The sequence below is a fragment of the Myodes glareolus genome, chromosome 12, assembly GCF_982192425.1.
Source record: "Myodes glareolus chromosome 12, mMyoGla1.1, whole genome shotgun sequence".
Classification (NCBI taxonomy): Eukaryota; Metazoa; Chordata; class Mammalia; order Rodentia; family Cricetidae; genus Myodes; species Myodes glareolus.
The window spans coordinates 2,766,073-2,779,438 of NC_142037.1; the positions used below are offsets into that span (position 1 = coordinate 2,766,073).

The following is a 13,366-nucleotide window of genomic DNA, read 5'->3' on the forward strand; positions in this document are numbered from 1 at the left end:
CCACATCTTTAAAAGTCATGACATCCACTTCTGTTCTTAACAAATTTATTATTAAAATTTCAAACAACAAGCACAGGGTACCAGCACTGTCTTCCTGGACACCAGGTAGCCTCGGCCTTGGCAGGTGTGATGGAAGAAAACACTTGTTACATCCGCATCCTCGTCAACTCTCTGTGGGCTCTTCAGCAGGGGACGGAGCGACCACAGGCAAAAGGTCTCCCCAGGAGCTGACACGGGCACAGCGATACAAATCCCTGCGGTACAAGAAATAGGCATTAACAGGGGCTGCAGGTTCTTGTTACATTTCCCCAGCCACTCACATCGCCAGTACCTGCCATGCCGACGGGCAGTAACCACAGCATGCTGCGTGTGCCCGTCTGGACAACAGAGGTGACAGTGCACATGGCGAGGCCGTTTAAGGACAGGCTGAGTGATGCGGGGCCAGCGAGGAGCCTCCTTCGGAGACCCCCTGGCGAGGATTACCATAGAGAATGTTTCCTCTTTCGGCTTCTTATTCTGAAAGAAGAATACAGGGGCTGTTTAGAGGGAACAGATCCTTTTGCTCCTTCCCCTTACGTGCCTGAAGTCCTTTCTCACATAGAGCTCCAGGTTATCCAGGGAATTCTGCAGCACTTCCCACCCTCCACCCCCATCTATCCATCTATTAATCCATCCTGTTTCCCTAGGCTATTCTCCTTGTTATAACTCTGAGAGTACATACCCAGCTGAAGGGGATAGGATGATAAGCCTGGGAGAAGCTACAGGCCAGGGGCTTGGAGGCTGTCAGCTGAGGACAAGGGAGCTCATGGGGACACTGCAATACACAAGAGACCCTCAGTGATGCTGGGACCGAGGAAGGCTTGTTGCACAACCTCATGGCTTGACTTTGATCCCCTAAATCCACAGAGAAGCAGAGACAGACTCTGACCTCCACGAGCGCATTGTAGCATGCACACGTGCACCACAGCACACACACTGGAAAGGCCAGGAAGAAGGGACACAGGAACAGGGGCTGGGAAAGAAAGGAGGGGAGAGTGGCTGAGCATCACCCTCTGGACGACACAACAGGAGGAAGTGGTACTTACTGGGGCAAAGACGAAGCCAGGCTGAAGATCCAAAGGGGACTTCTCTTTTTCCTGCAGTCAAGGAAACACAGCTGACCCTGTGGGATCTACAGGTGGAGAACTGAGGACTCCTCAGAATAATTCTCATACTGACAAACCATGCTCACCGAGTTAAGCTGGCTACAGCTCTACGGTGCCAAACAACAGATTTATCTTCACTACAGCAAAAAGGCAGGGACCTGGCAATGTATTCTCCCGCCAGCAACCTCCACTCAAATATCCCCCATTCTCCCACAGGTAAATTTAGGATGCTGTATTTAGGATGGCTCACACGGTTTCAGCAGCACCTTCAATCAGGAGTCAGGAAAGTAGTTTTGGAAAGGAGCAAGGAGCGAGCGACACCTGTCTGAGGCACTCGTGCAATCTGCAGTGTGAACGCTGTCACGGACGTGAGAACCGGGCAGCAGGCATGTGACAGTGTGACAGTGGCTTACGACACAAAGGTGGAGAACCTGAGGACAAGGAACCTTACCTGGAGGACCAGGCTCCTGGCCTCCATGAGAAGACGGTGCCCAGCTTTCGTTCCGTTCTCCACCAACACCTGTTAAAAACAGAGACAATGAGCAGGCACTCTGAATCCCACGAAACAAGTGCCGGTAGCTCCGTCAGGTGGGAAGTGGGCACTCTGACCCTAAGGAAGAGAAGCACTAGGTGATAACAAGAGGACAAGGCACAGAACCACAGCACCGCTTTAAACCTGAGGGGAAAGAACTCTAACTCACCAGAAAACGGCTTGTCTTACGCCACAAGTTCTGCACCACCTCAGTGCGGTCAGCCTTGCTGGGCAGTTCACTGAGGGCGAAGGCTGACACCACCACATCAAACTGGACCTGAGAACCAAGACAAGGGACACAACAGACGTGACATCTCCCCCCAAAAGCACAACAAATTCCTAACCTCTAAATACCCCTGATCCCAAGATATCTCATTATGTAACCCATGTTAGACCTGAATTAATGGTAATCTTCCAGCCTCGGCTCCTGAGTCCTGAGATTATAGGTGTGCACCACGATGCCTAGGCTGAAACCACAGCTATCCGAGAACAGCCTACTTGCCTTGGGTGACACAGGTAGAAACTGTCTGAAGAAGACACCGGGGATACAGGGCTTCCCTGACTCTGAACCACCTATGGGAGAAAGATACAGCAGCTGAGGGAATGTGAGCTTCACGAGTAGTCAGCTCAGTTAGGAGACACGCCTCAGATGACAACCCCAGTCGGGAGGTGCAAGACTGGAAGGGAGCCTTAAAATGTGGCCTGCTGACCCTGTCCAACCACCCAGGGCTCCACAAAGGCCTCTAACACTGCTCTACTGTAAGAATGGAAGGAGCTCAGATTATAATTTATATCTTTCTCCTCTACATCCCAATAGAACGCTTTCCTACTCCTTCAGCTTTTAGAAATCCCAAGATTAGAGCTTGGTCTTACCTGTTAGTAGCTTTTCAGCCAAACCCAGCATGGCGGCTGAAGTGTCCACACACACATATTCACGGAGGCTGTGGCCCCAAGTGCTATGAGCAGCCCTGAGATGAAGATAAAAAACCACCAATTCTTCTGATACATGGACATACTCACCTGCTCTCAGTCTACAGACAGGATCAGAACAGATAAACTAACAGTGTTATTTTATTTATTAGTACATTTATAATTTCCGAAATAAATGACAGATGATTCAAACACTGACTTGTAGACAAAATATTTTGATCAGTATGCAAAATCTCCTCCCTACACTAAATTGCTTTTTCTTCTGACCCGAGTACCGGGCCTTTTCATGGGTCACTCTTTGAATCTGACCCTAGCTCAAACACCTTCTTCTGCCTGGATAATCTGAGGGCCTTGTTCTCTGGTACCCGGGTTTGTTGATACTGACTCCCTAGAATTGGACCTGACAGGACCAAGGTTAGGAAAGCTATTTACCAGGCAACAGAACCAGTACCAGATCCAAAGTCCATCAACGTCTGTGGCTGGAACTCTGGAACTCGAGTCTGGATCTGAGGAAAACACACAACACGCAGAGAAAGGTAAGTTAGCACTAAGAACCCGAGAGACAATAGGGGGCCATGACAGAAGGGAAAGAATGCATGGTCAAGACCCAATACAAATCTCTGAGACAGGAGACATCTCACTGATTCTAAACCTTTCTCAGGCCACAGAATCTTTTTTAAAGGATAAAGAGGCTAAATGAACATGCTCATAACACTCCAAGAACTATCACAAAAGACTGATTTACAGATAATAAACCAATGATAAAAGGGGCAGGTGGGAAGCTGAGACTTTCACCTCATGGAACGCCCTGAAAACCGCTGCGAAAGCACCGTCTAATCTTGCTGCCATGTATATCAGACTCAGTTCTTCATTATAGCTGAAAAAGAAATCGGTCATTCCCACTAGGAGATAAACCCATCCCACAGTGACTCGAAAGTTTAGGAAGTGAAGAATTTGGAGAGGACTCCCCTAGGTTTCCCTGTCCAACACAGAACACCCCAGGGAGCTTTCTCAAACACAAGGCGACATCATCTCAGCTCTCCTCAAATTCAGCATTTCTTCTCTGTACCCTCTGGACAAGTCCTTACCTGAGCTTCTGCCAATGGTAGGTGGTCCGGCGCAGGGCGTGCAGTACTGCCTCACGAAGCTTCTCCTCTGTCTGAGCTGAGTCTAGGTGAGAAGGGCTGGAGGTGAGGGCCTGGGAGAACAAGTCAGATCCAGTATAGCACACTGCCTACGGAATCCTTCCCCTCCCACCTGAGAAAAGGCTCACAGGTCAAGAGAGGCCAAACCCAGAGAACACCTCGGGAGAGCGTGAACTGCCACCATCCCAGAGTGAACAGATCTCGCCTCTAATAGTATTTGAATCAACTTAATCTATCCAAGTTTTGCTTCATAGTAAACAGAAATCTGATAAAACTCTAAAAAGCTTTGCATTCGTTTATTGTGTGATCAGTTGGTCCTCACTTCACCCATTTGGTAGAAGGTGATCAAGTCCACACCATGTCTCTGCCCACACAATCGCAGTCTGAAAGCTAGAACATGGGCATGTTATGGACATTTCCCCTTCCATGCACTTAGGAGTTACAGAGTTTCAATATTTCCATAGAAAGAGGCTTGGAAATCCAAGTTCTGCGAGTGTGTTGAGATCAGTGCCATGTAAAATTCTACAAATACCCACTGTGATGGTTTGGCTGAGAATGGCCCCCATCAGCTCATTGTTTGAATGCTTAGTCACCAGGGAATGACACTATTTGAAAGGATTAGGAGGAGTGGCCTCTTAGGAGGAAGTGTATCATTGGAGGCAGTTTGCATGCCAAGCCCAAAGTCTCTCTCTTCCTGTTGCCTGCAGATCAGATGCTGAAACTCCAGTTACTTCTCCAGCACCAAGTCCGCATGCTGCCATGCTCGTCACCACGCTGACAACAGAAGCCAGCCCCAGTTAAAAGGCTTTCTTTTAATAAGAGTTGCCCGTGGCCAAGGTGTCTCTTCATAGCTACTCTGAACCAGGAACTGCGGGAAATGCAGGGAATACAGAAAGAATAAGGGGTAAACTTGCAATATGAAGTTCACAATCTTGAAAATAATCTTAAATGTAATAATTTTCTACTCCTGACGTGGGTTTCAGCCATCCACCCACTAGCCTTTCCGTCCCAATCTACTTTCTAGTAGGGCATCCGATAACAACTGCTGCTACTAAACATCAAATAAGAAACGGCAGCATTTATCTGAGATTTAAATGATTCCTTGCTGCTAATTTCCCTCTGACATTTCAATCTGGTTTACTTTTAGTCTTAAATCCCACCTTGCTTTTCCAGGAATTTTTTCTCAAGGTCCACAGCTCGTCTTTGCAATTCCTCCGGCTCTACCGGCAAATGTCGGCTCCAGAGATAGTTGGTGAGCGCCTGTACCTGCTTCTCTGTAGTGCGGACGGGTCTCTCTGTGGTCACAGACGTAAAGTCTCATCACTGCGTGCTGGCCTCGTTTTGTTTCTTTGGTTTCCCCACCCCGCAGTTTCTCACCAAGAAGCAGTAACTGCGCGGCGTTACTCAGTGCTTGTGGCAGCCGCACGTGCGGAAGACGCAGGATGCCGGGATGCTTACGATGGGGCTTCTTCCCCAGAAAATCGGAATTGTTGTCTACCTGGGACACACCGGGCACGAGGGCGGCGAATGCCTGCAGACCGCGAGAGAAACAGAAAGGTCGCAGGTGCTTGCTGCGGGAGGATCGCCGAGGTCGTCCTCCTCCAAGAGATGCCAGCAGAGGAAGGATGCACTTACTCGGGATTGGGGTCCTCGAAGGCTCCGGCAAGATCTGCAGCATGTCAACAGAAGCGTCACCTCCTTGGCGGTAGCCATGGCTCCAGGGCACACCGGAAACGGAAGTGAACATGCCTGTGACCCTCGGGCCCCCCCCCTCCACCCAGCAGCTAAGAGCGTCTTCCGTGGACCTTCGACCCGGACGGTATCGTCTAATGAGAAGAGTATTTGCCAGCAGCCAATAAGCGATCTCTATTTACGGAAACCGTACGTGAGAAGGGTTTAGTCTCCAGAGGGGGCGTGGTCTCAGGCCCGCTCGAACCTGAGGGCGGGGACCAGCGGGGCAGAGACGTGTTTGGGGCGGGGATCAGCGGGGCAGGGGCGTGTTTGGGGGCGGGGACCTGCGGAGCAGAGGCCTGGGCAGGGCGGGCGCGGGGCTGAGAGTCGGTGGGCAGGTGAAGATAACGTGTTGACTTCCTTTGTCTTCGTTTGGTGCTGGAAAATTCCGAGTCTTGGCTAGTTTTCCTGTGTAAAACGGGAGAATACCGTAACAAAAATCAGATTTAGGTGGCCAAGGATAGTGAAAGTTAATAATTATTATAGTTAGAGGTTTAATGAATATAAAGCCTAATTGGTTTACTTTTTCTTCCATCTGTTAGATGTCTTTCCGAGTCTGCTCCAGGTTTTCTGTTGAGAACTTCCACACAGGACACCGAATTCCCACATACCTGTTATTAACTTAGTTTTTCATGTGGTTAAATATACACAAAACCACGAACTTATTAGGTGACAGCTGAATTAAGCGCTAGGAAATTGAAAGGCCGACTTACACCTTTAAACGATGCACTATTTTGGGATTGTTGGTGCCTGGAATGCAAATGAAGAATTCTATGCTAAATGTTCCAAGTGTTAACGTGTGGTATTAAAAAGGCCTCACGTGCCGTAAACTGATTCCTGGCAGCCGCCCTTCACACAGCTGTGGTTTCGTCTTTAACCTCTTGGGGGCAGAAGAGTACCCTGCATTCTGTCAGTCCAGATAGAATAATTAAGGACCGCATGTGGGCAACTGTATTAGCTAGATACTTGGATGCCTGGTTTGTATTTGCGTCGTAGAGATCTGGCTTTATCAAATGAATCTTTGGAGACTCGAGGGAGTGTGTGTGACGTCTGTGGAAATGTTCTACCCACTGCAGTCCTTTTCAAGGTTCCTTTCTTTTTTTCTTCTCTCTCCTTCTCTCTCTGTCTCTCTCTCTGTCTCTCTCTCGTTGGCTTTTTGTTTTTGTTTTTTTGTTTGTTTGTTTGTTTTTTCAGAGATGGTCTTTACATAACCCTGGCTGGCCTGGAACTCACTGTCTAGACCAAGCTGGCTTAGAATGCACAGAGATCTGCCCGTCTTGCCTCCCGAGGGCTGGGTTTAAAGGCCAGTGCCACTCCGCCCAGCCTACACTTTGCAGTTCTTGTACTTTAGTTTTATGTTAAATTACTGACTTGTGGTAAAACAATAAATATCATTGTCACAAATGGTTATGCCCCCGGGGCTCAGCTGTTTGCTGGTGAGACTCTAGAGCAGTGGCAGTCGGTCCCTGTAAACGGTTGTTGTAATGATTAAATATGAAAATGTCTGGGTCAAAACAAACCTTCAATAAATTTATGCTACTATTTTTATATGTGCTTTTGGAATTCGAAGGGACATGACTGTATCTTTTAATTGTTATTCTTTGTCCATATCATTTTAAAAACAGACGTGAAAAACAACAGTTTGGGGCCAGGTAATATAGAACACTGGGGAATGAGAAGAACTCAGAGAATTGGTGGTGTCTGTGAGTGAGCGACAGTCCCACCCCCAGCCAGACTGCTAATTGACATTGTTCATTTTTATTGGAAATGCAACAGGAGCTGACTGTGGTGGTTTGAATGAGAAAGGTCCCCTTGGCTTCACATTTGAATTCCCTCCCACACCCGGTTTTTGAGACAGGAGTCTCTCTGTGTAACAGTCCTGGCTGTCCTGGCACTCCCTTTGTAGACCAGGCTGGCCTTGAACTCACAGAGATCCACTTGCCTCTGCATTCAGAATGCTGGGATTAAAGGTGGGCACCACTACTTCCCGGCTGTGTCTGAATTCTTTGATCCCAGTTGGTGGAGTATTTTGGGAAGGATTAGGAGGTGTGGCCTTGTTGGAAGAAGTGTGTCACTGGGCTTTGAGGCTTCAGAACACCGGTGCCATTCGCAGTGAGCTCTCTGCCTTCTGCGCTTGGTTCCATGCATGAGCTCCCAGCTGTTCCTGACAGGATGCTAATCCTCTGGAATCCTTAACCTCAATTAAACACTTCCTTTTATAAGTTGCTCTGCTCATGGTGATTTACCACAGCAATAGAACAGTTACAAAGACACTGACTTAGGCCTCCACATAAATGTGTGTCTTTTGACTGTTGTTGCTTTTTGCGACAGAATCTTGCAATGTAGCCCAAGCTGGTTTTCGACTCACAGTCTTGCCTCTGTCTCTGCAGTTCTGGAATTTTAGGCATATGCCACTGTGTTCTTCTGTTTTGTTTTTGTTTGTCTTTGAGATAGGGTCTCATGTAGCCCTGGCTAGTCCAGAGCTTGGTATGTAGACCAGGCTAGCCTCTACCAGAGATCTATATGCCTCTCAAGTACTGGAATCAAAGGTATGAGCTCTCACATCTGGTATTATCACCATGTTCTTAATTCATAGTTTTTTTAAAAACTTAACTAAATAAAACAAAACTCTGCAACAGCATCGTCCTCATGGAATCAGGATACCCGCAAGATAAATAAAATAATGAGCAGAAATCTTGGATAATTAGTACTGAAATGTGATAAAGGATTATTTTCTGTTTCTGTGCTCATCAGGTAAAAGTGCCTACTATCCTTTCAGAGGATCCTGGTTCACTTACTAGGACCCACAATGGGAAGCCTACACCAACCTTGGCTAACTCCAGCTCCAGGGGATCCAGTGCTTGCTTCTGGCCTCGAAGGACACTCACAGAAATGTTACATACCCCACCCTGCAAGATAGACAAGATAAGGATCTGGATCTAATCTACCTCCTCCCACCCCCTGGAAAAAACATTTCATACCTAATCTGCCATGTTAAGAATGTATTTCCAATCTATATCTCTACATTCAAAGCAAAGAGTGTAGAGAAACTAGACAGTGTGACATAACACCAACTACCTAAGGAAGCGTGTTTTAAAAAGCGTAATAATCTTATAATCTCAGCACTTTGGAGGCTGAGGCAGGAGGAAGATAAGTCTGAGACTGGCTGGGTTTACATCGTGACATCATGATGTCGTGACATCATGTCTCAAAATCCAAAGTATCTGGGGATGGAACTCGGCTGGAAAATGTTTGCTCATCAAGCACGAAGTCCCAGGCTTGGTTTCCAGCTCCTGCACCTAGAGTGTGAGAGGTACAAGGAGGAGGATCAGGCATTCCAAGGTTGCTTATCTTAGTTTCTTCCCCGTTACTGAGGTAAAATATCCTGACCAAGCAACTGTCGCAAGAATGGCTTTATTTTAGGTTAGTGATGAAGAAGCCAAGGCGGGAGGAGCCTAAAGCAGCTAGCTGGTCACATTACAGTCCCAGTCAGAAGAGAAATGAACGCCTGCGCACACCTAGCTTTCTTCATTTTTTACACCGCAGAATCCGGCCCCAGGAATCACCTCCCAACTAAGTTGGGCTTTCCCACATTGTTGTAAGTCAGGAAATCAGGTGTTTCCTGGGGGCAGAGACCCATGAAAATCCTGACATCAACCCCAGCTTCTCTCGCTCTGTCAGACTCCACCGCATCCAAGTCCCAAAGACGACAGCAAACCTGACTGGCTCCCTGTGATCCCAGTGTTCAGGAGGTGGAGCGGGAGGACAGCCTGGGATGGATAGTCACGGAGACCCCAGCTCAAAATATCAAATAAAGACAAAAGCAGAGCAAGACAGAGATGGTAAAATAGGTAGGTGTGGTGGTGCAGCCTGCCATCCCAGCACTGGGCATGTAGAGGGCAGACGGTCAGGAGTCCAGGCCGGTTCTCTGGCTTACACGAAACCTTGTCATACACACTAAAACAACAACAGACAGCCCACCCCAAGAGAACCGACAAAACCAATGCTTGAAACAATTGCTCTCTGGCCAGTTCCAGTGGCGTCTCTGCGCCCAAAGCCCTCTCGCCTATCATCTCAGGGATGATTAGAACTTCAGCATCTTAAGCGAGTTCTGCTTTTCCCTGAATTGTTTTTGTATGTTTATGTATGGGTGTGTATGTGTGTGTGTGTGTACAGTGTGTATATGTGAATACGGTGTATGTATGGTGAGTATGTGTGTATATGGTGTGTATGTGTGTGTAGGTGTGCTAGTACCATAGTGTGTGTTTGGAGATCAGAGCGCCTACATCTGATCTTGTTGAGCCAAAGTCCCTCTTCTTATCTCTGCTACTGGCAGAGTACACACTCTAGGCTAGCTGGCTGGCAAGCTTCTGGGTAATTTTTCTCTTTCCCCGTTTCACTGTAGGAGCCCTGGGGTTACAGTAGCGCACTACTGTGCTTCTCCCTGGGCTTGGGTGGATAGTTTAGCCCCTGAGCCATCTCCCCAGTCCGTTTTTCTTCTTCCTCCCTTCCTTTCTTTCGCTCTCTTTTTGAGACAGGGTTCTGCTGTGTGGCTTGAGCGCTGGCTTGGACCTAGCTATGTAAACTAAGTAAACTCTTGGCAATCCTTCTGCCTCTGTTTCTCAAATGCTGGGGTCGTAGGTGTGTGTGCACCACCAAAACCAGCTTTCCCATGACCCCCACTAGTTTTCTCTTCTCCCTCACCTCCACCTTCTTTTTTTTCTGCCCTTTCATTTGATGGGATCTTTCTATGCAACTTAGGTTGGCTTGATCTTGTGACCCTTCTGCCTTTGCCCCTGGGTGCTAGAATTTACAGGACCTGCTATCTGTGTGCAGGGAGACTATAATTTGAAAAGAGAAGTCATATCATATAAATATTTTCCAATAAACATATTTTCTTGTTTTTATTTCAAAATCAATTGATTTTAAATCTTTTTTCTGTAAAAATTCGAGTCATATCTCTTTTTTAAAAGAGATTTATTTATTGTGTCTGCACAGTGTCTGCATATATGCCACCAGACCAGAAGAGGGCACCAGATCTCATCCTAGATGGCTGTGAGACACCATGTGGTTGCTGGAAGTTGAACTCAGGACCTCTGGAAGAGCAGGCAGCTCTCCTAACCTCTGAGCCATCTCTCCAGCCCTGAGTCATATCTCTTATGTAAAGCTCACTTCAGGTGTTTGCTGATGCACTTTCATGCTAAAAGGTTGTGCCTTGCTTTGAGATCTAGGCATGAGAAAGCGGTTCTGTTCTTCAGAGGTCTGGTAGCTCTGAACTGTGCCTAGGATGTATATAAGCCGACTAAACTTTTTCCTTTTCCAGGTTGCTTTTGGTATGGGGTTTATCAGAGCGACAGACACCACATTCCTGGATCTCTGGGGGTGGTATGCTGTGTGATTTCCATTTGATTTTTAACCCGTTTGCCACTGATTGCACCGTCCTGGCCCTGGTCCCGTAGTGACCAAGATGCCAAATCAGAGAATAATTTCCTTCAAGAGAAGTCAGGCCACTCCATGTGCCTTCTCTCCTAGGTAGGAGAGGCCTCTACCCAGCCTGAGGAACTGCACACAAAACCAGCAGACGCTTACTAGCCTCAGACCTGGGGAGCTCAGTGAAGTCCACAGTTACACTGCCTCCCTCTGCTTCTTTTCTGTTTCTGTGACAGGGACTCTTTATGTAGCCCCGGCTGTCCTGTAACTCACAGAGATCTGAATGCTTCTGCCTCCTGAGCTCCAAGTGCTGCAGCTAAAGACGTTTTAGTGTCTGAGTCTTCCTATCAAGAGAGTGGAGTCTGCTGTGGAGAGTCCCTACCTAGGCGCCACAGCAATTTGGGGTTTGTACTGCCTGTGCTACTGAGGGTTTTTTTTTTCCAACTTGACACAAATTAGGGTCATTTCAGAAGAGAGAACCTCAGCAGAAAAAAAAAAATGCCCCCTTCAGATTGCCAAGGATAGGGAGTATCTCTCTTTCTTTCTCTCTCTCTCTCTCTCCTTTGTTCCTTTCTTCTTCTTTTTTTTTTTAAAAAAAAGAGGAAAGGATTTTTACTTTATTTTTGGTTTTTCAAGACAGGGTTTCTCTGTGTAGCCTTGGCTGTCCTAGACCAGACTGGCCTCGAACTCACAGAGATCAGTTTGCCTTTACCTCCTGAGTGCTGGGACTAAAGTTGTGCACCACCACCACCTGGAGGTGGGTATTTCTTGGTTAGTGATTGATGTGGAAGGGTCTGCCCACTGTGGTTGGTGTCAGCCTTAAACAGGTGGCCTATGACCTCAGCTTCAGGTCCCACCTTCAGGTTCCTGCCTTGACTTCCCTCCACGAGGGACTGCCGTCTTTGAGGAGGTGCTTTGGTTATGATCTCATCCCAGCAACAGAAAGACGAGCTAAGACACTTCTGCATGATGTGGCTCTAACGAGGTTGGGGGAGCCCTTCCTGTGACTCCAGGCTTGAACCTGAGACAGTTTCCTGAAGGGAAAGCACTGGGATTCAGTTCCTAGCACTCACATCGATGGCTCGCAACTGCTTGTAAGTCCACGTCCAGGGGTCTGATGTCTCTCGCCTCTCTGGGCGTCTGTACTCATGTGCACGTTGCCCCCTTCCGCATAAGAGGAAATCAGTCTTTAAAGAAAGAAAGGGAAACTTGGCTTTAGCCTTAGCAAGTTGTTGGAAAATGATTACTGTGTTATTAATGATCACTGTTATTCCGTACAGAGAAACTGTACAGACATGAGCGTTGGAGAAGCTACTCAACTTTACTGTGAAGAAATGAATGCCAAACATCTGTGGCAGTATCATTGCTCTGCATCGAAGGCCGTTTGTGATGTAACCAGAGCCAAGGGATGGCCGTGTTCCTTTGCTCCAGGGTTCCAGTTTCATCTTGTCTACAGAAATCTTTGTGGTAGACTGGCAAGAATGAGTTGCATTCCTTTGTCCCCTTGGTATCATGGAGGACCTCCACTCTCCCTGAGACCCTGAGGTGGGGATCGCTTCTTAAATAGGAAAGACAGGCAGGCACCAAAGCCTGGGACACAAGACAAAAGTTCCTTTATTTCTAATGGCCTTTCTAGCTGGCAAGCACTTCTGCTGGGGCAGGAGTTCCTTCTGGAAGAGTCATGGACATGACTCATAGTTGGAGAATTGTAAATTCAACAGAACAATTTTAATAAAGGGCTTTAGAAAAAGAAGCTTTGGAAAAGGAAAGGGAGTTTTGCCACACTGTAAGGTAACATGAAATTTGGTTTTATATTTCAGTGTCTTCTGAGAATGGAACGAGTGAAGAATGATCACAATTGTCCTATTGCCCCAAGGCTTTCAGGCTAAGAGGAGCGTGTTTAAAAACATACTTGCCGACTGGACAGTGGTGGCACACCTCTTTAAGCCCAGCACTTGGGAGGCAAAAGCAGGCAGGTCACTGAGTTCAAAGCCAGCCTGATCTGTGAGTTCTAGAACAGCCAGGGCTACAGAGAAACCCTGATAAAATGATGTAGAATTAAATAAACAGAATAAGTGCTTGCTTGTCATGAAGAGTCAGATGGACACTAATCAGGAGACTAGGAGAAGAGACATCGGCATTGGGGACCGAGACAGCCTTTCTCCATGAAACATCCCCATTTCTTCCAGAAAAGAATCACATAGCATGTGCTATTTGTGGGCCATGCATTACAAGGGAATTTTTGATTCTTTTCTAAGAATAGATGATGCCATGGTAGAACTCTGTATGTCTGCCTGCCTGTCTGCCTACCCACCTATTTGTCTGTCTGTCTATCTATCTATCTATCTATCTATCTATCTATCTATCTATCTATCTATCATCTATCCATCCATCTATAATCTCTATCTATCTATCTATCTATCTATCTATCTATCATCTATCTATCTATCTAT

At 47.1% G+C, this 13,366-nt stretch overlaps 1 protein-coding gene and 1 long non-coding RNA gene across 2 annotated transcripts; one reads left to right on the forward strand and one right to left on the reverse strand.

The window, feature by feature from the left end:
* Positions 1–28: 28 nt before the first annotated feature.
* Mettl17 (methyltransferase like 17) lies at positions 29–5,518 on the reverse strand. Its single transcript, XM_048435621.3, has 14 exons — positions 5,388–5,518; positions 5,130–5,283; positions 4,913–5,047; positions 3,696–3,777; positions 3,403–3,484; positions 3,040–3,113; positions 2,551–2,645; positions 2,180–2,250; positions 1,847–1,954; positions 1,597–1,665; positions 1,086–1,136; positions 722–814; positions 332–516; positions 29–254 (listed from the first exon to the last, which is right to left on the reverse strand). The coding sequence occupies exons 1-14, from the start codon at positions 5,463–5,465 to the stop codon at positions 164–166; spliced, it is 1,368 nt and encodes a 455-aa protein (XP_048291578.2). The 5' UTR covers positions 5,466–5,518; the 3' UTR covers positions 29–163.
* LOC125401370 (uncharacterized) lies at positions 5,500–12,666 on the forward strand. Its single transcript, XR_015739363.1, has 6 exons — positions 5,500–5,633; positions 6,026–9,334; positions 10,482–11,317; positions 11,554–11,670; positions 11,777–12,007; positions 12,194–12,666. It is a non-coding gene; the product is annotated as an uncharacterized LOC125401370 (long non-coding RNA).
* The last annotated feature ends 700 nt before the right edge of the window (positions 12,667–13,366 follow it).